At 45.1% G+C, this 26,340-nt stretch overlaps 1 protein-coding gene across 1 annotated transcript; it reads left to right on the forward strand.

Annotated features, from left to right (window-relative positions):
• Positions 1-12,745: 12,745 nt before the first annotated feature.
• LOC106490851 (BPI fold-containing family B member 4-like) lies at positions 12,746-26,340 on the forward strand. The gene is made up of 17 exons (XM_067307655.1): positions 12,746-12,819; positions 13,650-13,742; positions 14,423-14,553; positions 15,349-15,463; positions 16,031-16,135; positions 16,400-16,555; positions 18,034-18,097; positions 18,522-18,585; positions 19,449-19,540; positions 20,410-20,583; positions 21,376-21,429; positions 22,326-22,493; positions 22,603-22,670; positions 24,148-24,190; positions 24,709-24,772; positions 25,187-25,263; positions 25,882-26,340. Exons 3-17 carry the CDS (start codon positions 14,442-14,444, stop codon positions 25,903-25,905), a joined length of 1,380 nt encoding a protein of 459 aa, XP_067163756.1. The 5' UTR covers positions 12,746-12,819; positions 13,650-13,742; positions 14,423-14,441; the 3' UTR covers positions 25,906-26,340.

The raw sequence follows: 26,340 nt of genomic DNA on the forward strand, positions 1-26,340 counted from the left end.
TTTTTGCATGCAAACCACAAAGGCCCTGGGTGTACAGAGAGTAGTAAGAGTAGCAGAGGAATTGCAGCGTGGCAGAGGCTTTGGATTTCCTCTCGCCCTGTTGTGCAGGAGAGCTGCACAGGTATGCCGGGAAGTGATTGTGCTCAGCCCTTTCTTGACATGAGATCGGGCATGACAAACGGGTGTCAAAACGTTATGGTAGGTTGATATGAAGTCTGCTTGGACAGCAGGCCATTTTCTAGGGCTAGCTGCCCTTCTGCTCCCCTTCTCCTTTTCTGTGAACAGAGATCAACAAAGTGGACGAGACCAACTTTTTACAAAACAAATGATGGGTCCCTCAAAGAGACCAGTTTAAGTCTCCTGCAAAACAGGAGGAGTTCAGCCGATGTGAAACTGTGCTACCCGCAAGTGTGATCATTGCACGCCCGGGGGAGATCGCACGCACAGCCCGGCTGCAGGTGCAGGAGGTGAGCAAGGGCGCAACGAGTACTTTAACAGGCTTCCTGGCTGTTGCCAGCATCACGGGAAAGGAAGGATGGTTGTCTACAGGAACTTTGTCAAAGCCTGCAAGAGACAGTCGTGCTCTGAGCTCGGCATGCGCCAGGGGCTCTCTTGGTCTGAACCCCCGCCAAGCCCGATTAGCGAGGAAGACTTGGTGCACCCTCAGTGGAAAGGCAAAATCCCAGCTCAGCCCAGTCAGTCTCCTACCTGCTCTCGTATGGCTCTTCCCCTCTGGTTCATGCTCAGTGCTGGTCCCAGCTGGGATGCTCGCACCGACCCGATACCAGTCAGGCAGCCTTCCAAGTATTTATCGCTAGTCCGCTGGGCTGAATTTAAAATTAAATGTTTTCTTTGAGTGAGAGGTTTCAGAGGCTTTGTTCCCAGCTGCAGCAAAGTGCACTGCTGCTCAAAAATAAAGGTACATCGTAGGTCAGGATATTCTGCCTGCTCGTGAAGCTATCCACAAATTGCAAATACAGATTATATGACTTGAATGCTACGCTGTGATGTGTGTTCAGTCATCTAAATCATATGGCAGTGTTTGAGCTTTGTCTGGATAATTGATTCAAATGTAAATTGAATTAATAAATCCTTTTATGGGCTAAAATATGCTCTTTTTATCTTGATTCTTTTTTCTCTTTATTGAATGGCATAGAAGATAGGTGGTTCTAATCTAATAAATACATATTTGACTACTTTTCTAGGAGGGCAGGTGAAATGAGTTCTCTATGATTTGTTTTGAAATGCTTTATTTTGTCTGTTGAATTACTAACCTGTTTATATCTTGGTTCATGTACTTCTGGTCAATAATCTGCTTGTGGAAATGTTTGTGCCAGTCAGTGGTGGTAAGGCCAGGTGGATATTTATTTCTTTAAATGCATATTAGTCAAGTGCAAAGTATTTAAAAAATCTTTCCTTTTTTAAAATTTATTTATTTATTTATTTATTTTTATTCATGGAGTGGAATACCGGGGTGAAAAGGTGCCCTGCTGGCATCAAAGACTAATTCAGTTTGGGAATCTGTACGGAGAGACTTGAACTGGCGTCAGGACTGGTCTTTGGCTGTCTCTGAGCATTTTGCAAACATTTTAAGCTATTTTTTCCTTAAGGTTCACTGATGTTTCATTAGAGACAGGACTAACATGTGAAGTACAACCCAGCAAAGGAATGTCACTTAAACTTTTCTCCCAGCCTGGTTATATTTAATCAGCAGTTCCACAGATGGTAGTTCTTGGAGCCAGTATCTTTTCAGTGAAGTCCGGCGGGTCCCTCACTCATCCCCACCATTTCAGTGACGGCACTTCTAGTCCCAGAGCAAGCGTTTAGTTAGTGAGTGGAATCAGGCGCTTGGCGTTCCTTGGGCTGTAAATATTTGGGCATTTCTCATGTCTCGGGGCAGGTATCCCACCGCTGCCCACCCTGGCACTCGCCGGCTCGTCAGAATTTCATTCTGCACTGAATAACTTTACCGCCTCGTCCGCTTTTCCCTTTGCGCTGCTCCCCAGCAACTCGCGTCAGTCATTAGCAAGATTAAAAATGCCCAGAACGGCTCGTCTCGGATGTCCATTCAAGACTGTTGCTTCTTGCTGACAGCTACTGGTTTCACGAGCTTCAGAGGAAGGTGCAAGAGCTTTGCAGCACGTCCGAGAGAACCTGTCTGCCGCCTCCTCCCTTTTTTTGCTCTCAGAAGGTCTCTGGGGGTAAGAGATTGGCTTAGAGTTGGAGCCCACAGAAGTGAAATATCCCTGAAATACGTTACCAGTCACTGGTGATTCTGTGTGTCCTCAGTGTCTGTAAATGTCCAGACCTCTTTTGAAACTAAATAAGGTCTTGGCTTTGGAGATCTTCTTTGGCAGAATATCCCATGTTAGAATTGCCTACATGAAAATATATTTCCTCCTCCTGGTTCCCCCAAAGTGGAGAAGTCCCTGCTTTGGCTGCTTATACCACAGTGCTGTTTGCTAGAAGAGTTGTGCTTATGAGATTTCTTTTTCCGTCTTTGCTTATCTCGCTACATTCCCTCTCACCGCAAAGCCCGGGGCTGACGGTTCGGTGCACGTGCACATTTGAAACCCCGGAGTTTTGTGATTATTTCAAGAGCTGGTTGTTCTGGAGCAACTGGTGCAGCAGCCTGGTGTGCAGGGTATGTGCAGGCTCCGTACACCAGTATGGTTGCGCTGCTGGGAGTGCTGCCTGTGCTATTCACTTGGTATTAGGAAAAAAAAAAACCCAGGCAAGGTCCATCTTTCCTTACACCCACCAGTGCCTTGGGAGGCACTGTATATGCCTTGTAGCACCTGATGTTCCCTGAAAGGTGCTGGATTGCTCCTACATTTGCATAATAAGAGGCCTACTTGTGCCCTGTCGTTGCTGCCAGCTGCTGAACATCAATATTTATAGGTGGTTGTTACACAGCTTCTTGCATATGTGTTGTTTTTATAGGGGGAAAATGGCAAATAAAATCGTTCATGCCCAAACTTGCTACTATTCAGAATCTGAATTTCTCTCTCCCTATCTCTACACTGGGCCATTAAGAATAAGAGATTCTGTGACTGGCTTCAGAGCCTGACTTTGGCTATTTAGAAAGCATCCATTCAATAAATCATATGGGGAGCAGCTGCCGCTCTCTGCTGAGCCAAGACACAACAGATAAAATATTGCTCATTTATTTGGTTTGCTAGAAATAAAGTTGCTGTAGTGGAACATCATTACAGGCTGTTCTTAATTCACCTCAGGGCTATTTCTAATAGCAGCACACAATTCTCCTGTGACAGTGTGAGTGAATGAGATGGGTGTTTTGATGTCAAGCCGAATGTAAGAAAGGTTTTAGGAATCAAAGCTTTGAAAGAAAAATAACTACTGTTTGTGCTCTGATACTGGAAGAGGTCCCTGTTTTATTATTAACACTTAGCTATTGAAAGTCCTGACACTTGTTCCTTAGAGATTTGAAGCAATTCAATCCATGAAATACTGTTTCAGCTCGGTTTTTTTACAAGTTGCTGCATGTTGGTAGAGCTGAAGGTGGCCTTGATTGCTAGCGGAGGCATCCAGGGCTGGCATTAAATTAATACTTGTTTGATTTTTTTTTTTCAGCTGTGTGACAACCTGGAAACCTGTTTCTGCCCAGCTCTTGGCTTACAGGAGTTAGCTACTTGCATACAAGCAAAACTGTTTGTGAAGTTTTGTCCGAAGCGTTTGAATTTAGGCTCACTGCTTTGCACAAGTGTTGTCACTATAATACTCAGCAATGGGGCCGTGGCATCTCTAGGCATGTTGCCTGCTAATCTGACAAGGTGCTAAAGAGTTTTACTTGAGGAGGAAATAAAAAAAGGTAGGAAGCCAATAGGAGTGTCACAGTGTAGGACTGGGTGCATGTTTTCTTTGATAGGGAAATGGCATCTAATCGGAATCCTGCTTTTCTCCTTAACTCTGCTCTCCAGATGTCACTCCGTCTTCGCCCTGGTGTTATCGCTTGGCTAAAACAAGCGGGAGCATTGTATGGGTTTGAAGACGGTACCGTATCGCGAGTTAGACAGGCAACGGATGCGATCCTGTTTTCTGTGTGTTACATATTTAAATGTCCAGTCGGCTGTGTGGGGGCAGCTGGTGTTTTATGTTCATTTTGGGTGTGGGTTGCTGCAGCAGAGCGGCATGTATCCCGCTCATCCGTAGCGGCATTTCTTTGTCCTTGCTCGTCTTAATTATTCTCTATAAAGTAGAGAAAACTGGCTGAAAACGTTGAAAACACGGTTGCTCTAGTTTACAGAAAAGCAGCTCGCGTCACCGGGAGCGACAAAGCTAAACGCGACGCAGCAGCCGGATTCCTCAGTGCCGAACCGCGTCTTGGCTGACAAAACAGATGGTTTTTGTTCCCGCTGAGGTGCGGGCCCTGCCCGCACCGCCAACGTGATTTAGCGAAAGCAGTGCTGTGACCCTCAAGTCCTGTGTATTTAATCACAGGCCGCTTAAATGTTGGGGCTGAAGGGCGCCGCGTCGCAGGCGCGCAGGGAATTCGGTGCCGGTGACAAGATGCTGGTTACTGGGCAGCAACGAACAGCAGGGGAAAATGATTTACAATTTGCTGGGCTTATCAGAGTCTGAGTCTGAGCAACACTGCTACGTCTTCCATGCAGGAATACTGCTGATGCCTACAGCCGTATTAAACATTGTCCCTCTCCTGACAACCCAGATAGCCTCTGCTTAACAATAACTTCTGCTGAAAAAGAAAAAAGAAGCGTATGCTGAAATAGCAAAGATCAGAGAGCAGAGCTCTCTTGCTAACTGCTAGAGATGACCTTGGTTCCATATGTGAAGGCTGCAAAGTATCGTAATTCAATGAGAGTGTTTATTCTGAGCTGTGCTGCACAAGCTCCAAGAATCTCCGGACCTCATTTTCATCTGAGTCATTTTATATGTCAAATAGGGGAGTCGATTTTTTTTTTTTTTTAACCCAAACTCTGTGCTCCATGTAAACCTCCAGAGTGCTCAGCTCCTGTACGCAAGTTTCTCAAAATACTAGTGATGAAGCTGTTTAGTTCAGCTCCATTTCCATGCTATTGGTGACTTTGTTAAGCAGCAGTTCCCTGCAGACAGCTCTCTCCTTGATGCTAGTTGGTGTATGGCACATTAAAAATCCTTAACTTGGTTTCTGAAGTCTCACTAAAAACCTTACTGGGACTTTGATGTTGAGAAGATTCCTCTCAAAGTGCCCAAACCCTCTGAAGCTCGCCCAGCCCTTATCTCGGAGGCAGACCAGCAAGCGGTTGCCTCAGGCGGTAAAACATCAGTGGCAGCAAAAGATGTGTAGTGATTATTTATGGCCTGAGCATCTGCAGTCAGGAGAGGCTGCTGGAAGTCACCAGAGCCTGGTGATGCCTTGAAGAATCCAGTTCTTTGTTCCGGAGACGGTACTAGCGGCTGCGTTTGGTGCTGCCGTTTCATTGTCCGTGGAGATCCAGCTGAAATCTCTCAGCAGAGCACAGTGTAATTTCATGCACAAATTCCAGCTGTAAGCCTCGGTGCTCCCAGATGTTTATAAAGGGTCTCTTTTGTTAGATGATAACATGCTAAAAGCAACTGTGGAACCTTATTTAGGTTAGCCCAAATGATTTTAATTAGACTGCAGCAAGCTTTTAACAGTGACACCTCGCTGCTATTATGCACGGGAATAGCACAGTGCGCTTTCGCTTAGTGCCGTGTGGCCACGCGCTCGCAGACGGATACCTCCAGCATAGCCGCGGCTCCGAGGGTATTGCCGTTGTGTGCACAAGGAGCACTGCTGGTTAGTGGATGTTGTTAATGGAGCCATCTACTTTGTTATGACGTTGCCAGTGTCTTGCTTTTACTATGTGAATGAATGAAATTGGCCTTTAATTTATTTAGTTAGTTTATTCTATAGTGTGAAATATGCGGGCCTAGAGTGTGGCTCACTCCCATGTGCTATGTCTGTCTTCAAGGCTGATGTTTATTTTTCTGCAAGGTGTCTGATGCTGTATCATTTTTTGGAGTTAAAGGGGGATTAAGGGAGTGCTGTTTTTATATAAATATATATAAAAATATATAAATTACATTTCTACGCACAGGAATTGATTTAATTTATTTTAAAAAAAGTTTTCCCACGCCTGCTTTTGGGGGTAATGTTCTGCATAACTTTCCCAACCATTTTCCATTCAGTTCTAGCGCTAACCTTGAAACCATGAGTTCCTTCATCCATGCATTAAATGGCATCGGCTTCCAACAAAACTTTTTTGCCCTGCTTCAGATTGATCCCTTTTGCAGGGCGGTGCTCTGCTCCTAGGACTTGGCAGCTGCAGGAGTGCCCATTTGCAGAGGGGCTGCAGGCCGCGCGCGCTGGCGGTGGCCGTGCACGCTGGCGGTGGCCATGCGCTAGCCCACGACGTCGCCTTTGCTCCGGTCATCCTTTGGGTGCGCGCTGTACCGAGGCTCAGCGCGGCGGGTGGCCGCCACGGCGGTGCTGCGTGAGGTGCAGGTAGGAGACCCCAGAGCGCGGCTCCCCGAGTCGCCCGACGACCCTGCAGCTGGGGCAGCCCCTCGCAGTGCTCGGGGGCAGAAGCGCTTTCGCAGGGTCAGGGGGAAGTTCCTGGGTCTCACGAGGTCCCGCTGCCCCCCCGTAAAGCGGGGCTGAGCTGTGCCGGGGGGGCACTTTCCTTCTGCGTCCCCCGAAAGACGAGGCGGGAGAGCGGTTCCCCCCCCCCGGGGCTGCAAGGCACGAAGCCTGAGAGCCTGGGCCCGAGGGGGCGGCGGTGGGGGGCGCTGCGGGGGCCGGGGGGGGGGGGGAAGGTCCCGATCCCGGGTTTGGGGGGGGGGGGGGGAATCGCGGCCCCGCGGAGGCGCCGCTGGAGGCTGCGGCGCAGCGCGGCGCCACCAGGGGGCGGTACAACCGCGGGGGCGGCTCAGCCCCGGCCGCGCCCCGCCCCGGCGCGCCGCCGGTTCGAGCCTCGGCCCCGGCGGGTCGCCGCGGCGCTGGGGCAGCACTGGGCCGCGCCGGTGCTTCCTGCCGCTCCGGCAGGGCCCCGGCGCGGTTCCGCTCGCGCTTGCTGCGGGTGGGTTTGAGTCGCCCTGCGGGTGGGTTTGAGCCGCCCCCCGGTGTGGCCGGGGCCGAGGTGTCCGTACAGGGCCTGGGCGCCGCGCCGCTCCCAGGCCCCGGGACTCCGACCACCCCCTGCTTCACCGGCTAAGGAAACGCGGCCGCTTCTCGCTTCCCTCCCCTCGGCGGTGACCGGGCCGCCGAGAGCTGGCGGTGGCCGTCGCCATCCCGGCCTCGTCCGGCCTCATGGTCTCCGGCTGTCCGTGCGGCATGGCGCCTCGAAGCCCGGCCTGCGGTGGGATCGCCGCCGGGCTGGCCGTGGAAGGGAAGCGGGTTTGGGGCGGCCCAACCCCAGCCCCGCTCGTTGGGCTGGGCGACTCGTTAGGGAGGCTCCGTTTAACGTGCGCTCGCTTTCTTGTCTCTGCAGCGGCTTCCTCGGAGCAGCTACTGCCTCCCTGGAAACTCGCGTTTCCCCACCCGCCGCCGGCTCCGACCCTGGCTCGCGGCAGGGGGTGCAGACCCCCCCCCCCCCCGGCCACAGCACCCTGCTCCTTCCCTCGCCGGCGCCCATGGTGAGTCCAAGGCACCGTGCCGCATCTCTGCTAAAAGCTGAGAACGACCCAGAAAGCCAAAAATCTTCACTTATGGAAGATATATGTCTGTAATAAAGGCTGCTGCTAATTCTTTCCTGGGATTAAGAGATACCATCGAGGAAAATCTCGCTTGATATTGCTTTTCTTTTTGTAAAGTGAAGCTTTCCCAAACCTGAGGCAAGATAGAAACATTACTTTGATTTTGTGTTGCTCTCTTTCAGACAGATGGAAATAGCTGTCTTTAAATAAAGTCTCTGTTGGCACCGCGATCCAGACATTTCCTTAGACAACAAAATGGACAGAAATCCATTTTCCAGGCTGGAAGGAAGGCAAAAAATAAATTGGAAGAATGAAGAGTGAAGAGGAATTGAGATGTTCACAGGGCTTGCAGCACGAGTGATTTGAAGCGATGGGAAGAAGGCAGGTACAGTATTTATTTGTTTAAAAGATGGGACTAGATTTGACTTTAAGATGCGGACTGCATTGCTGAAAAGTCTGCTGCTGTGTTTCTGCTAGGGAGACGTGCACCCACGGCATGTAGCACGTGCGCGGTGATCCCAGCGCAGACCAGCTGCTTGCAGACACATGGTAACTCTTGCATGGGGTTCTTCTGGCCACGTGCCCCAAATGCAGGGCAGCTAATCTGTGCACGCACCATGGCCTTTTGTCTGAGATTCCTGGCTGTCCAAAAGGAAGGTTAAGGCTGCTTCCGCTGATCTGAGCAGGCCCTTGAACATCAGGCCATTCACAGCAAGGAGCCAAGCTTGTCTTTTTTGTGCTGGAAGAAAAAGAATGTCCTAGGGAAACCTGCAGTATGACAGCCCTGACAAAGTCAAAATGCAGGATGTCTACAAGATGTCCAGAGAGTGGTTCAAGACAGCTTTTAGATCTCATCTCAGTCTCCAGAGGAACCCCGTGACCAACAGGCACCTACTAAATCTTGTAAAATTCAGTAAAACCAACACCTGCCCAAAGCATCTGGTGTTCGTATTGGGGGAAGGATTTGCAGGCGGGGATGCGGTGCTGCTAAGGAGCACAGCCCAGTGTAGCAGATGCTGCGTGGTCCAAAGGAGTGCTTGCCTGGGTCTGTATTATCACATCTCTTGTCTGTAGCGTGGCTGTACTTGAGGCCTCTTCCCAGACTTTCCTACCTGGTGTCGCTTGATTTGTGCTGTAAGTCCTGTGGTACAAGATGCAGCTTTCAGCCTTGTATTGTGGAGCTCTGCTATCTTGTTAAGGCCTGAAGACATGTCTGCAAAATGCTTGTGATTCTCTATCTCAGTTCTTGCACTGCAGCTCATCACAGTTGCGTCTGGCTAATGGAGTTTGTCCCTTTTCAGTAGCCGATAATGTTCCACTCATTTTGCTTCAGTTCACATCTTGGAAGCAGAAAGTTTCCTGTCTATAAAATTCCCAGAGACATTGATTTGTTGTTATCTCATTGCAGTGATTTTACTCTCTGCCTTGCTGTTTATGCTCAGCATTGCAGATGCATCCAGAAATCAATGCTGCCATTCTCGGTCTTTTTGACAGGCAGCTCCTTAGAACTGTTGGCAGTGAGTTTTGTGCTCTTCTCCCTGTTTTTCCTTCTTGTGCTCTCTGCACGATCCTTCCTCAACATAACGTTTGTTTCTTGAGTATTCCGTATGTAGGAAACTGCACAGATGAGCGATCAGACACAAGTAAATCCGAAGAGGATGCTTTTGACGTCTGCCTACGCACAGCATGCGACAAGTCCCCAGTACATGCGCTCAGCGGAAGATTGCTCCGTGTCCTGGGTCAGGGTGAGCCTGGAATCAATACAGCAGGCTCAGTATTGTTGTAAAGAGTCATTAGCATTAATTGAGCTGCTCTGCCCTTGTAGACTGCTGACAATGGAAACTGCTAATACAACTGTAAATTTGGCTGTGGGAATTGTGGGATTCCCACAATCCTGTGATAAAGTCCGGTCTCAAAGCTTGAGGAGAGTTTGATTTCTTCAGCAATTCTTACTACAACTCTGCAGCTCCTTTCTAGGACACGGCATGGGGATTTTTAGCAGATGGTTTGACAAATACTGTTGCTGGAAATTAGCTTTTAAGGCCCTGTAGGCCTGGCTCTAGAAGGATTCATTCATCCCAAACCAAAGAAGAATACAAATAACTTAAAAAAAGACAAAAGATGTGCTATCATCAAAAATGCTTTATTAACGCAGGGCTTTTGGTTAGCATAATTCAGTGCTTTACACTGAATCAGAGAATTCAGAGAGAGGTTCCCTCCTTCCATTTCTCTGGGCAACTTCTTCAATAAGTGTGGAAAAAAAATCCCCACTGTGCGTGACTGTTTGCAGTAGGACAGAGTGAATGAAGCAGCAGCAAAACATTTTTTCGTGGATTTATTTTCCAGTTTCTGGACTGAATTGCCACTGATCGTCTCACTGGCCAAGGTATCAGACTTACTGCAGTGCAAATGCTACTGTATTGCCACCATTGCCATATTCCCCCGTAGAAGTGACAGGCAGAGGACAACAATTCATAAAGGGAATTTTAACCATTCTGAAACCAGGCTGGAAATTCACAGCCCGGATGCAGTCATAGTGTTTAAAACTTACTTCATTACTTTTTCTTTCTTTTCCCAGAGTTTATTCTAGTAGCCTGAGTCTGAGGTTTGCTATGTTATTTTTCCTACCCGAGTGCTTTCTTTTTTCTACAGTACTGTTCTCTTGAGCTGGCTTCTTTATTTTGTTGACATCAGAGAAGTTATTTTCCATTGAAATTTGAACTGAGCAATTTTATTAATGTTCACGACATCCATTTGAAAGCAGTCACTTACTAGGAAGTGCTGAATATTTGTATAAGACAGTCTGCTCTATTATAGGTTGTAATTTATGCTACCAGATTTGTTGCTTTTTTTCCACCTCGAGAGATAGGATTCAGTTTGTGTGTGTCTTAAAAAGGAGTTACTATTTGCTTGTAAAAGGAGTTTTACAGATTGAAGTTACTCTTCTTTTTATTCATCACATAAACATAAATAAAGTTTGTGTTCCTCTAGCATGCAAGCCTCCAGAATGTATGGAAAACAGCACCTTGTCATCAGAATGCCCTGATGTTTTTCAAACTGTGGAGGAAAGATTCTGAATTCTTTTCCCTTTATGTTGCTTAATATTTTACTTTAAGACGTGTTTGTAATGCTCCTAATTTCTCTCCAAACTTTTGTGATTCTGAATGCTAAAGGAAAAAATCAGAAAATATAACCATATTTAATAGAAAATAATTCTTTTTTTACTTAAATATTACTCTTCTAAATTGCCTGCTGTTTTTTAATCTGCCATCTTTCAGAGCTGCAAGTTTTAGGAAAGTTCAGAACGCTGAAGGCTGCTCTGTAGGGTCTTTCCACTTCACATTAGTCTTTCAATAGGTTTTCTGCTGTTCAGTATTTGTACTGTGATGGTCTTTTCTAGCGTTTCTTGCAATGCTTCATTTTAATATATATTCCCTTGTCACTGCAGAACTAAATTCAATGTTCTTGTAAGTGATATCTAAATCACAGCTGCAATGAGAGAATGAAATAAAGGTGAATGAGAGAGAAGCAAAGGATATGACTGGAAAAAAAAATTGCTCAACAAGAAGGAATACCTACAGCTATATATAAAATGTACTACATTACTTACAGCTTAGGCTTGCTGCTGTTACTACAATATATGTGTGTCAGATGTGGACACAGGTGTCTATCTCGTGCCATTTACCTGCAAGATTATCTGATTTGTGCGTGCAACCATATTGTGCATATACAATAATTCAGATATTTGTTGTGTACCTAGCTGCGTGTCTAATCCAGTTTGGAAATCTACTTTTATATATGCTCAGTAGCTGACCTTTACCAGTAGTGTAGCAGAAATACTCTTGTAGTACGTCCAAGGCCGGAGCAGAGTCTAGCAGAGACTTCACTCTGGGTGTTTATGGTGATCACTCAGCCTTGTAAATTTGAATGGGATTCTTCAAAAGGGAACAAAAACAAGGGAAACGCAGGTTGTTCCAGGCGATAAAGACACATTAGGGCAAGCAGTGAAGTCAGCAATAAAATCGGTAAGTGTAAATCAACCTGAGAGTTCTGGGGAGGAGATGGGAAAAGCAGGGCTAGAACTGCTGAGCTGCTGGTCAGATGTGGACGCTGTGGTGAGCTGGAGAGGGACCGGCTGCCTGGCCGGCAGCGAAGACCACGCGCGTGTTGCTCTTAGTACTTCGCCTCCAGGGAAGGGCCTGCCTGGCGCTCTGGCTCTGGGAGATGCTGGAGGTGGGCTCTAGCGTTGCTCCGTGTCCTTTTCCTCATTGCCCTTGTATTGACCAAGTAATGCAGTCGCAATTGCAGTGGACGGATGGGCTGTATCTTCTGGGGGAAAAAGTAATTTTTGACTTCATTCTGCTGCTCCAAGCTTCTTGGAGTAGCTAAATTTATCCTCTGTTTCTGGGACTAGGCTGTCATCAACAGGTCAAATGCAGTCCAGGTTTAAGTGTATATTAAATAAAACAAAAGCTCATACAGAGCTTCTGTAATAGAATAAGGCCTTGGAAGCATAAACAGAAGGACCTCCCTGCTCAGTGAGAGCAGTTTTCTGTTACCTTGAGAAAACACTGTGCAGTGTCGAATAGCATCTTAATACTATTTTTTGCTGCCATTTGTATTCCTATGGGAAAGCTATTCCAGAGCTTGCTGTGGTCGCAGCAGCTTTCTCCTAATTTCAGCCTGAATTTATTCACTAATGTTTGTTCATGTGCCAACATTGTCCATTAGCCTAAATAACTATCCTCTCTCTTCTTGGTGTTTACCCCCTCCTGTGTTTATGGAGAACGATCATATCTCTACCCAGTCTTTGTTCTGCTGGACCAAACAAGCCAACCGTTCTTCTCTCCTGTGACAGGCTCCTCAGTTCCCTAACCCTCTTAGTAGCCCTTTTCTGCCAGTTCCAGTTTGAATTTATCCCTGTTGAACATGGGTGACCAGACCAGAACAAAGTGCTCGGATAAGATCTTCCCAGGGCCCTGCACAATGGAAACTCCGCGAAGCTGAGCCAGAGCTCTACGCCAAGGATGCCGTCCTTGTGTTGTCTGCGCGGGCTGCTGGAGGGCCCCGACACGTCCTGCCGGTGTCCTGCCGTGATGTGTCTGCTACGCCGCGGCCAGGCGAAACGACTGCTTCTGGGTAAAGACTCGGGACTGTGTGAGAGCCTGGGGAATGTTCTCTTAGGAGCCTTTTAGAGAAACATCTTTCTCTTTGGATAGCTGCTATTTTTCTTTGAAATACACGTTTCTGCTGCCCTCAGCTCATTCAGCTAGCATAGGCATTACTTATTCAAAATGATATTTATTGTTGTTTTTAACACATTTCGGTGCAACTTTATTTTTTGCAATCAATTCATGAAACTCTTAACAGATACAACTGAAATCAATTTGAAGCTCAGTCTTAAAGCCAATATTTGTCATGTTTCTGCAACCTTTCCAAGTTGCTTTTTATAAAGAAAATATATTTCCAGTGCTGCACTTGAAACAGGAATGAGTGTTATAAATCTCAGCTCCTCAGGGACTGGGAAAAGTAGATCATTTCCTACTCTAAGCCTCTTTGATTGTTTGCACGTGCTTAACAGAAGCTCTGTGCACAGTCTTCCTCATCCAGACAATCCATATTCTGCCTTTTGTCACATTTAGACCCTTCAGTAATTTCCTTCATGATTTCCTAAAAAGTTGGTTACCTCAAGATGTGAATTTCCCCACTGGGGCCACCATTGCAGGGCATCTGTTTTGAGAGAGGAAAAAAACAGTGTCCAAGTAAGTAGTCTGGACCATGAAGAGAAACAGCATTCAGTACAGTCAGTAGTGACGTTACTTCATATAAATCAATACAGGTGGCAGCTGGGTGTTGCTTGCAAAGAGCAAGAATATAGAGGAATGCCTGATTATTAGATGTGGGGGAAAAGGTGTGTCTGGTTGGCTGCAACTTTTATATAAGGGCAACTTCTTCCATCTCATTTGCAGGAACAAAAGGGGGAGACGCAGAGAGTCTTGACTACTTCTAAGAGAGGCAGAGCTGACCTGAGAATCTTTCACAGATCACCACAGTTGATGCAGGTAATAACATCATGTGTGCCTGTCTGGTGAAGCTGAATGGTGGGCAGAGTATGTGGAAACAGTGTCATTGCATTATAATCCTTGAAGAACAGGCATAGTGTGCTCATTGCTAGGTTTCCTTAATTTGAGATTTTGCTGCGCACCAAACTGCTGATCATCTCTCTATGTCTATAACTTTATAATTAAATTTATGTCAATAATGATTAAATTATAGCTATAGAATTAACTTATATGATTTTTATTACTTTAGTTTTAGTTTGTTGCCTTTGAAAATTAAAAAGAATAAGAGTAATCCTGAGATGTTTCCCTTGGCAAAGATCCTTGCAAAAGAAGTGTAATTTCTCATCTAAAGGATATAGAAAGTAATGACTAATTAAACATCAATTAAGGGTAGTTGCTAGGAAAAGCAGTTTGGTTCCCTTTTGTGTGAACATCTAAGGTATTTTGGGCAAGTCACAAAGTAAACATAAGGGGTTTTTATTGACCCAGACTTGAAGTCTGTCCGCATATTTGAACACAAATGGGTTCCTGCCTCCCACAGGTTCGAGCAGTCTTATTCAAGCTTAATAAAGAGTAGAGGGGACAACTCTCATTTGGTCTGTATCTTTGTACAGAGACTCGGCTGTCTTCTTAGAGGCTTGTTTTTTTCCCACTTCTTACTCTCATTTTTCCCCTGCCAGCAGGAGGGTCTCTTTGGAGATGAAGATGTTCAAGCTTTTTGGAGTTCTCTTTTTCTGTGGCCTGCTGACACCGTCTCAGGAAGTACTGCCTGGTCTGTCCTGTGCAGTCAGCCCAGGAGCAATGCGGAATGGTAAACAGCAAGAACATGAGTTATGTTTATTTTGAAAGCTGTTTGGGACCTTGAAGGTGGAATAAAACCTCTTGACTGTCTTCATCTTTATTTTTTCTTCTTTTTCTTTTTTCTTTTTCTTCTTTTTATAGTTCCTCATGGCTCCAGACGTTGCTAGAGCCTTTGACAGCCATTGTTGCATTCATGGACTCTTAGGGAAGTCTCTAGGATGCAGAATTGGGGCGTGTTTCAGCACCAAATGGCCATAGAGAATCTTAGGGCCACATGTGGATTATTTCCTCTTTTTGTCTTAGTTTCCCATTTGTGTCATGGAGCAGCTGATTTTTACTGAGCAACTGCTATGAAGTTTAACAGCCATGCTAATATTTGCAATGCTTCAGCAAAAAAAAGAGCAACTAATTTCCAGTTACTTCTACTTTTTTCTTTTAAACCCTTTACAAATGGGAATCAAAAGTTGTAGGTTCAAGCACTGTTCCTGCTGAGTGTGGTAGCAGTCATTTCTGTTAGTGCACAGTTGTGCTCTAATCTTCAAGTCAGAGGTCTGGGATGCTCTGTATTGTTACCTTTCCTGGTTAATTCACTAAGGACAGTTTTGTTTTATGACTTTTATTTTTTTTTTGGTTCACATTGTAAAGTATTGTGCCCAGTGTGATTATCAGTGTTTATGCACTCAAATAAGGAGTTTTGGGAAGAGGTGGGGCTGTGCTGTGTAACAACTTTGCCAAGCTATGAGTCTGAAGGGTGGAGAGAGGTCATTGCCACAAGCGTCTGTCCTCATGCAGAGATGTTTTCCAGTTCTCTCAGGAGCCATACTTCAGAACGGGCTTCTCCAGCAGCACCTCCAGAGCCTTGTGCTCCCAAACATCATGGATGAAGGGGGTCTGCTGAATGCACCCATCAGCATCACTGGGTAAGTGGAGAGCGAAGGCTTCCTAGGGAATTTGCATTGTCCAGCAAGGGAAGCGACAAGAGCCAAGCTTCAGCTGCAGTGATTGGCCTGAGTAGTCATATATGATGCTGATACTGTTGGTACTGAAATTCTAGCCCAACAAGAGTTTTTGATGTGGTGGTAAAGTGGGTGGTGAAGTGTGTTGCAGGTGGTGGATCCAGATGCAGAATGATGGCTCTGACACTACTGTTGATATCTGAGATGCTTGAAAGCACTGAGAGAGGAAAGAGGATTCAGCAGAGATAAAAAACTGACCACTCTTTTTTTTTTTTTTTTTTTTTTTTTTTTTTTTTTTTAAGAGTGGCTTCCATCTCAATCTGATTCCAAGACTCAGAACAATTTTCTTCTTTTGGGCTTCAGCTCCAGACTCTGTCTCCTCTTGGAGCTGCTATCTCTTGCTTAAATATCCGTGCATATAGCTGAAAGTGGCTGTGCTGATGTGGGCACTGTAGGTTCCTTAGTGCTTGAAGCTGCTTAGCTGTTGTAAGACACTTTCACTTTGCCACAGCTTTTGCTGTTCTTCTACAGATTGCACCTTGTCAAGGCTCAGTTCCCCGAGCTGTCAGTGATGCTGCTGCCTGGAATTGGGGTCCAGATGACCATCGCTGCAAAGCTGGAGCTCAGAGGCAACGGGTGAATGTTGTGTTTCATTGTATTTGTTAAAGGAAGCCCCTATCCACAGGCTTTCTGTTACATGATATTTTGCATCTTTTATGGATTTCTAAATATTTTTTTTACCTATAATAAAGTCACACAGTGGAACAGGCACAAAGGGTGGCTTCTGGCTTTTGTCATGAGTTACAGTAAATGGAGGTGCTGTTCATTGTTACTGGCTTTTCTGATATTCTCTTCAGAGGCAGAGAGATTAAATCTGTTTAACTCGTTTACTTTTTTCAGCTTGCTTGGTCTTCTCCCAGAAATAATTGATATCATAGCGGATATGTCCATTACTGCAAACATTAAATGCACGAATTATGAATCGGGAACAGTCCAGGTTGTTATTGAAGACTGCCTCTGTATTTTTGGTGCCATAAAGGTGAAGCTCCTTTCTGGGTAAGTGCCTGTGGATTTATGTTTTCCGTTGCCAGCAATCCCCTACTCTTTATCCAGTAATAAACAGTCTGCCAGGACTCAGACAGTGCTAAGCTGATGTAGAGCCGGGCCTCAGTAGAACTAATTTATTTCCAATTGCCAAAACCAGTTGCTTCAGTGGAAGATGGCAAAAAAATGGCTGTTGGAAAATGTGAGATAATCTGCCCTGCTTGTCCCGGAAATCTTACCTGAATTAGAGATCTGAAGTATGAGGTTTAATATCTCTTCCAATGCACTTTCTTTAGAATTAACTAATGAATTAGTATCCAAGGGGTAGGAATAATACAGCAGGGAGAGTGTTCTGGGGAAACAGCACCAATTGCTCATCATGTTTTTATACTCAGTCTTTGGCTGCTATCAAGAAAATATGTCGGGTATATAGACTTTTGGTCTGACCTCTGTGGCAATGTTTAATTCCATGCAAGTGTCCCATCTCTTTCTCAGTCTTACTAAATTCTTGGCATTGCTGACTTCTTGTATTGATGAATGCCTCAGGTAAATCAATTATTGTAAAAAAATTTCCTTTTATCGGTTTTGAATTATGCACTTTTCTGTTTCCTTGAATTTCTCCTAATTAGTTTTTGCACCAGAATTATGCATTATATTTTAATCAGTGCAATAGTTGCTTTGAAAGATTCTATATAAATGGCCAGAAGAACACAGCCCACCCATTCTGGGGGCCATATTTTAAGCTCTAGTAGAGTTAAAATGCCTGTGCAGAGGAAATGAATTCTTTGTGGGGTAACAGTGAGTGTGTATGTACACAATTTACTTCACAGCAGTTCCTCAGATACATCTATAGACAAAATTCTGCCATAAATAATGAGATAGATTAGTAATTCCTGCTGTTTGTGTCTTGCAGAATATGCTGCTCTATGTTCTAACTCAATAGCCCAGAAATATACTGATTATCAAAGCTAAATGGCTCTATGCTGCCTGCAGGCAGCATGTAGCCCAGAGTGATCTATTTAGCAGCACTGTTGGAACGTTACACAGCAGATTTCTCCTCTTGTTAACCCACATGTAAATTGTTTGTTTCGCATAACTAACATGGAGATGTTTAAAAATAACTCCACCTTCCCTTAACTACAGCACTGATTTAAATACCAGAGCAAGAAGACCAGGCTCAAGCAATATTGTGAGAGGTTCATCCCTTTGGTACAACGGTGTCTGCACACCCTGACTGCTGAAGCATTCAATTCTCAGAAATGAGCCAACTTCTCCCCTCCTTGGGGCTAGCAGTTCACTACCCTCCCTGCCTTCTGCGCACCCTGTTCTCTTTCCAGTATTGCTTGCAGCAGTGTCTCTGAAGGGATGATAAAGGATGTAGCAGTGTGTAAAACAAAGGTTGGAGATCCTTTGGTCTCCTGTCCTGGAGCTCTGTTTGTACTGATTGGGAGTTGCTTTGGCTCTCATACATTCTTCTCTTTTTCTTGCAGCTTACTGTCCCTATCAATAAATGACTTAGTGCATAACCAGTTGGCAGGAACTCTGCCTGGTTTGGTAAGCCCACAGATTGCCATCTTTTTATAGTTGAAATGCAGAAATATCAGGAACAACATGTTACAATGCTCAAGTGTACTACATGATCTTTCTGCATCGCTTTCTCATGTTTTTAGTGGAATGCACCATGTTGCAGGGGGCCCATGGGCAGTCTTGTCACTGCTGGAGTATTTCTCCCAACAGATCAATGCCCTTAAATATTGCTCAGATCGAAGCAGTCCCCTTAGATGCAGTTCCTAACCCCAGGGGTTCTCCGCTGTTCCCAAATCCTTCACAAAGACCCTGCTACCCTAATGCCATGGAGCACTTTTCCCCGAGGATTTAGGTTAGAGTGAGTGGGTCTGGTCAGGGTGTATGGTGGCAGCTCACGGCTGGTGGGTGGAGAAGGGTGGCTGTGTGGTCACATTTCTGCTTTGTGTTGCAGCTGTGTTCTGTGATCAATGTAGTCGTCAATCTTGTGAACATCCAGCTCTTGGGCACTCTCAATGGTATGTTTCTTGCGGAAGCTCCGGTATTACTTCTCCCCATTCCTCTACAATCCCATGATGGGAAGTGCACTTTTCCCTGACTAGTCCATAAGGTCTATCGGGGAGATGTCACTTTTGCAGTTCCCTAAACACCCTTGAACGCAAAGCTAAGTTCAGATGTGTTACCTGCAGTGGTTCAAATTATATATTAGTAAATGGATTGAAGAGGTTCCTGGGAGGGGTGAGAGTGGGGAGGGGGGAGAGGAGAGAGGATCCAGGAGTCATTGGTGAAAGCTGGAAATGGAATAAATTAGAGCCTGTAGTAGTTTTCATTCTTGCAGCCTTCGTGTAAATTGTTTTTCTTACTGCAACCTTTTCAGCTCCCTGGCTTGTATCTCGGGGATTGTCTGTACAGAGTGTTCACTGGGAGTAACAGCTGTGTACTGCATCCCAGAACAACCCTGCCCTTTGTGGGCATTCAGATCTGTAAATGGGTAGGTAAAGAGGCCCGAGATACTCATGTTCCAGACTAAATCTCTATCCACTGAATATTTAAGAATATTGTTCAACACTGAATTCGCACCTAAACAGTCCCAGTGAACTGCTCTCACCTGGATCTTCCTTATGCTGTTTTAACATATTATCCTTGAATTTAGCTTACTGTCTTTGGCACTTTTTAGGGGCTATATTCTAAATGCATATCCCACAAGACTTAATGTTCTGCCCATTTTTGAGTAGCAACGCTTTTACAGAGCATCCCATGGAAATGAATGCTTGAGATCTGCTTGTGGGTGTGAGGCCTGGTTGGTGACCTGAGGGATCACAGAAGGAGTTTGTGTTGCTTTTTATTTCCTAATGTTTTATTGCTTGTTTTCTCTCTGAAGCGGTGATCCCAGTTGGTACAGCAGGAACGATTCAATATCAGCTCGCCAGCCTTCCGTTTACATCTGGCTTGTTCCTTGGGTTGGATTTAGATGTAAGTTAAATATTAGGTAACAAAACCTTGAGAGTTTGATTGTAGCATGGTTTCTTTCAGCACTATTTATCTTGATCCCCTAGGGAGAATTGTCTTCTTTCAGTACAATGAAATAGAAGAGCTAAATGAATGATTTCTTCTGGAAATGCTAGCTAAATATTTAGGCCCTGATGCAGACCCACCACTAAGTGACTTTGTGTGCTTTTCTTCAAGCCTTCACTTCTTCTGTTCACAAACCCCCAAAACAAAAAAACAACCCCCTTTTCAAACAGGCAAGCTTAAATAATTAAAAGTGAATAACTAGCAAGGAGAATTGGGAATAAGCAATAAAGAATAGCAAAGGCTAAATAACAAATGCTCCAGTCTGTAAAATCAGCTCTACTTCATTCTTTAGTGCAGGTCTTCGTAGGGATTAGTTTTTGCCTGCCACAATGATGGTCAGAGCTAGTGTCCTTAGTGAATTGATAGTATCAGTACAGGTTTATTGTAGAGTCAGAGCAATGGTTCATGCTTGACTGAGTGCTGAAGAAGAGGAAAGGCAGTGTTATGACCTCTCTGCTGGCAACATCTTTACCTCTCGTTTGTTTTTGGAGTGAAACCTCAAGGATGAAATGAAGCAGTGAGATAGTGATTTGGACAGGGTGAGTTTGTTAGCTAAGAAGGACTCCGTTATGCACTCTGGTCTTTATCAGCTCTTTTCATGTATTAAATATAGAGAGAATTTCTCTGAGTTCAATGCTTTCCCTAAGTTCTTAATGAGAGGATGGCTGTTTCAGCTGGTATAAGCCCAGCAGTCTCTGTCTCAAAGGTCTGGGCAGACCTCATGGCTTTGTAGGTCGGTTTGAAGACTCTGTCATCTCTCTTTGCAGGGTGCAGTGCAACAGGTGGGAGGCAGCATCATCCCCCATGACTCATCCTCCTCTGCTTTGCCTCCTCTGATGGACAAGCTTCTTGTCTTGGGATTGCGCCAGAGCTTTCTCAATGCAGCTGTGTCCCTCATAATCCAGAAGCAGTCTCAGACGTTTATCTGCATGCCAGAAGCTGTGAGTACAGCAGTGCCTGAGCTTCATGCTAGGGGAAGTGAGGAGGATACGTATCCATTTGACCTTAGCTCTGCTGAGGTAGCAAGCTGTGGCATGGGTTTTAGCCTGTGCTAGCATTCGACATTCAGCCTTTCTGAGGACATGAGTCTATACTTTGCTCACTTGTACATGCTAAAGCCCCAGCGCATCTTTACTGCTCTTTTCACAAATCTGTACTAGTGCATGCGATCATCAGCCTTTCTTATTTCTGTGTGGACATGTCCAGGGATGCCTGTTGAATCCAGTTGTGTACTGGTTATGTCTTTGGCTCTTGGGGGTCTACACTCCATTTCAAAATGTCACTAAGAAAAACAACTTCATATATGCAACACAATTCTCGACACATGTGCATTTTCTATACCTCTAGTCTGCACTTCCACTGGAAAATATCAGAGGTCTATACACTGAAAAATGTTAAACACCTCTAGATTATGTTGTCTTCTGCTGCTGGTTATTCTCGCCTCACCTTAACAACTGACTGAGAATCACCTGAGCAGTTGTGGAACACTTGAAAAGACTGAGGCCTTAGATAACAGCAGGTGCTGCCCTAACATAGGTCTGTGTGTGACTGATCTGCCCTTGACTTCACTGGGGACAATGAATGAATGAGGACTCTGGGACTGGCCCCAAGAATGTGAACAAACTGGCTGAAGATGGTGACACAAATGCAGAGGAGTGGCTCCTGGCAGGATGGGTATTGCTGAAATCCATTGAGAGCACTGATTTCGGCTGTTTGCACTTTTGTTCCAACAGTTCTCTGGTGCCAAACAACTGAGAGAAGCTGTCATGACCCTCGTTGCTGCTAGGGTGAGTGAATTTCGCTGGTGCGAGGGTTTGTGTAAATATCACCAGGGTCTGAGTCCATCCAAGTGAAACCACCTGAATGTGCTGGGGCGCTGCCACTAAGGTCTCTGGTGTTCTGTTCCCCTCCTCTTCGCCCTGTCGAATGCGTGCTGTGGCCAAGCCACGTCAGTATAACCCAAGACTGTCCTGCTTAAAGGCCTCCTGACATGAATGAATTGAAGGGGCTTGTATGACCAACGCTTCCACCCAGCTCCCCTTGAGGGCAGGCTGTGGGCTGTCTGCAGCCTCTGCTTCACATCTGTGTTCTCCTGTGGGGCACTTGAGCTGTAGCCAACTTTCTCCCATTCCCTAAGCAAAAGAAAGGTCTTCCCTCTTAGCTTGCAGTTGTTGGCATAAACAGCTAATAAATGTCTTGCATCTCCCATTTCCTGGGCCTGCTGTCAGGCACCATGGACCCCCCTGTATGGCCACAGCCCTCTTAGAGAGTGTCCACCTTTGCTTCCTCAGTCTGTTACTGTCAAGAGCAAAGAGTGTTGGCTTTTGCTGCTGGATTTACAGGAACATGCAGAGATAGTACTAACCAGTCAATCAGCAAATTTACAACCTGCTGTGAGAGTCTTGAGGTTTAATTTACCTCTCTTATCTAGGATTTATTTCATATTTTTCTCCGTGCTGCTAAAATTACATGCAATCTTCTGAAAAATTCCTTTCTGCTCTGTAAATCTGGGGAATGCTAGTCCAAGATCCATGCACCTCAAAAGGAGAGGCCCTAAAGAGTTATGGGACTGTGTGAGTCCACCTGCAGACCGTTGGTCTTCTCACGCTGAGCTTTAGGTTCTGCTGGGCAGGTGTGTTGGTGCACAAAGGTGGCCAGCTCTGTGTCTCTCCAATTTCTGCAGTGCTCCAGCTGTCCTAGGACTGATCCTCTGAGCATTGAGATTGCATTTTCTGGGAACCCACTTTTCCTCTTGGAAGTAAAGAAAGCCACTATCAACCTTTCTGTCATGATTCAGCTGTTCATTCAACGTTTAGATGGATCTGTCCTAAGCCTTCTGCTCCTGAAGGCAGTAAGTATTAATGTAAAGACCTCAAACTGGTGCAGTGTGCAGCTGGCTAAGTGACCGTCAATTGGGATGATGGCATCTCTGCAGGCTAATCCTCACTGTCTGATTGCAGGACCTTGGTCTAAGTGTCCGTTTTTCGATTACTGGCAGAAGACTGCTGCTCGCACCGTCCCTGAGCAGGTAATCTGTCTCCGTAGCGGTTATATGCGAGTACTGAAAGCAGTCTGCCACAAATGCCTAATTCTGCTTGCTCTCTTGAATTAGTCGTGGGTTTTCAACAGTGCTGAGAACCTCCAGCTTTCCTGGAGTTCAACATGCAGATACACAATTTTCTGGGAACCGGTGGCCAGAAGAGTGCCGGACAATGGTTTATTAGGGACACTACAAATGCTAATGGCAGTACAGTATTCCTCTGTGACAAAATGGCAGTGGTAGAACTATCTGAATTAAGGGAGAAACAATAGGATTGTTACATAAACACTTCTGTGAAAAAGCCAGACAGTGCAATGCTATTAAATGCTGATGAAATTCTCTCCATTGCAATATTAATGCAGCAAGTGCTAACTTAAAATATTTTTCAATGTCTGTGAACCCCAGATTTCTTGAATCCAAGAATTTTATATCTGGCTGATGTCATGAGGTGGACAGGTACTACTGATTTTCAAAAACATTGCAGCAGTGGGAGACTTTTTAGGAGACTAGAAGAAAACTCTGTGTTGGTTTTATAACAAGAAGAAATGAGGTAACCTGAATAATTTTGAGACTGTCATTTTGACTTTGATTCTGGGCAGTATTGGACATGAGTGATAAAGGAGTAAAGGAAAGTGCTATCATTAATGACAGACAAGGTATGATTAAAGATTGTAAAGCATTTCTTATAGTGTGAGGTTCGAGGAATTCAGGCCATTTAGCTTGTCAAAGAGTTAGATTTAGAAGCAACATTGGCATAGCTTGTATGCAATAATATAGGGAATAGAAATGCATTAAAGGGCTCTTTAATTCAATAGACAAAGATATAACAAGCTTCAATGGAAGTAGAAAGGAGAAATTCAAAGTGGAAACAAAGCACACGTTTTACCTATGGTGATAATTAGGTGAGTGAAGTGATAGGTTAGGGGCTGTAGCAAATTCTCCAGAACTTGTGATCTTTAAATCTGGAGTGGATGCTTTTTCTAGAAGCTCTGCTCTTGGCCAAACAGGCACTGATTCTGGAGGAAGTTGTGTGGCCTGGGCTAAGCAGGAGAATAGACTCAGTCAATTATTTCTGAGCTTTTCTAAGTTGAATGACTGCCTGGCCACGGGAGAAGGAAGGACAATCTGGCAACTAGTGTGCACTGTTGCAATGCTGCTTTATTTACAAGCAAATAAAAACTAGACTAAACTTATAATGTTGATTTATTGCTTTTATTTTATTCTTTTTATTTATTTATTTATTTATTGCTCCCTTGTAAGTGTGGGAGTGTCTGCTTCTTGTGTTAAAATACTGCAATCCCTTTGTGGATGCCTGGATGATGCTGTTTAGGTGTCCCTGGGCTGTGGGTTGAGATGATCACCTGAGCTAGGTGATTGCAGTGGTCTTACAATAGGGATCTGGGATCTGCGAGCTCTGGCCAGATGACTAGGTGTCTGAAGTTCTGTTTACTTTCCTTTTCTGCAGCATTGCCCTCTCCCTGGAGTCTTCTGATGTTGGCATCAGTAACGTAAGTCTCTTTTACCAAGCAAATCTCAGTACGTGGTTAGAGCGACCAAGTGCTGTGCACTGCAGCTCTGGGGAAAGAGGAAAACATGATGTCATTGCGTGATGTTGTTACAAATGTCTGGGTTGTGATGGATTCTGTCTGCTGAAGGTCTTAGTTGTTAGCTGTTACACTTTGTAGCAATTCCTCTTTTTTTTTTTTTTTTTTGCTTTTGCCTTTTCTCATAATGCAAATGTAAAGCCTGAAGTCTGTTCAGTGTTTATTCACTCCTACTTTGGCAAAGATTACACTGAACTCCAGGAGGAGTTTTACCTGGTAGAAGGTTTCCCAAAGGAAGCACCAAATACAAATTGAGGAAGAAAAGTAGATTTGCTTCAGAGAAGACAGGGAGTATTTGTTCTTTTGCTGTGTTAGGAGGAAGTTATTTCCAGTCCTTAAGACTGGCCGTCTTCCAGCTGCAGTGCTTACTGCTGTCGTGTGCCTGGCAGACCTCTCATTGTGTTGTTTCTTCTCTGGTTCAGATCTCAAGTCTCAAGCCACACTGCAGAACTCTTCTGGTGGAAAAGTTCTTGCCACTTCTCAATGGTAAGGTGACTGGAATAGCTGTAAAATTTAGAGTTCTTTGACTGAGTCCTGGAGGAGGAGGGAAGGGGTACACGTGCATGTTTGAAAGTAGCAGTGACACTTCAGCTCTCCAGTTGGAGTCGTTAAAGGTCTGTAATCCCCCTTTGGGGGCTGTAGTTAAAAGCCCCAGGCTAGCCTTTTAGTCTTGCATCTACTCCAGTGTCAGTCCTTAGGGCTCTGGCAACAACTACTGCTAGAGAACATACGGAAAGTCAAAATGCATTGTGAGCAGTGGTGCTCTGAGTCACTCTGCCTCTTGAAGCTCTGTTCCCTTCATCCTCGCTGGGACCAACGGTTGTAATTTGGTGGGGAGCTGGGTGAAACAGCAGCATGCATCCTTCCCGCTGTGTTTAAGGACCAGTCTGTTCCCTGTAGGTCTTCTGAGCGTCGGAATCCCCCTACCAAACGTGCTGGGCATTCCATTTATTAATGCGGATGTTCAAATATCAGCGGTAAGTGTTTGGAAAGGCTCTTTCCTCCTGCAAGGCACCGGTGTAGGTCATGGGGGTTATTTCTAACACATGGCTCCTGCAATAGGACCCTGCCCAGTGGCGTTTTAGTGTGCAAGAGCCATAGATTTTAAGCCTAGAAGTTCAAGAAAGGATTGTGCCGTCAGAAAATACTGCTGAGTACTTCCTGCCCATGCACATTTTCAAGCAAGGTACAAAATGAGCCATGTCCAGCCCTTCTGGGAGTAGATCCTGATTTCCCCTGTCCAGACTGTCTTTCCTTTCTTGAGAACTCTCTGAGCAACTCTGATCAACGCTGCTGATGTTGGTCCATGGAGCCTAGCATGCCCTTTCAAGTGGCACTGGTCAAAGTGTCTTGAATCACACCAAGTCCCAGCCCTCTGCAGCCTGGTGATATCCCAGAGGAGCTGGGATATTCTCTGATACTTTCTGAAGGATATTGTACCCTCCTTTTTATAAGCTTAATGTGAGAATTTTTGCAAGAGCGTTTCCTGCTCACTGTATGTTGCTGACATTATATCATTTACTGAAGGACGTTGGTTCACAACAGCTTTAAAGTCAGGAAATAACTTACATGTGTCACTTTTTGCACTTCTTCAGGGCCTGTTGGCAATTTTTGTGTGAACTGGGGAGTACAAGGCATGGAGAGGTCTTTCTGATTGTACCACTGGGCAGAAAAAAAGGAAGAAAGACCAGCAAGGATGAAGCATTAAGACTGGCATTATCTTCTTTCCTTTTCTAAACTTGATTCAAGATTCTTGGTCACATTTAAAGGCACTTTAAATCTAACTGGCTCACGTGAGTACTAAGATACTTGCATAAGCCAAAAACAGATAGGCAGCTCGGTGTACAAATATTTAATTTGGTGAATTAGCATAACTTAGAGGACACGGTTATAGCAATTGTATGTGATGCTGCAGTTGAATGGTTAAATTCCTTGAAAAATTTGTTCCTGAGGAAAAAATGTTCTTGATATAATGAGAACTTGTTGCATGTGGCTTTCTAAGTAAATGTCACCATCCATGTTCAGAAGAATATGAAGCTCTGAGCAGGAGGAGG

Source organism: Apteryx mantelli, chromosome 18, assembly GCF_036417845.1.
Source record: "Apteryx mantelli isolate bAptMan1 chromosome 18, bAptMan1.hap1, whole genome shotgun sequence".
Taxonomy (NCBI): Eukaryota; Metazoa; Chordata; class Aves; order Apterygiformes; family Apterygidae; genus Apteryx; species Apteryx mantelli.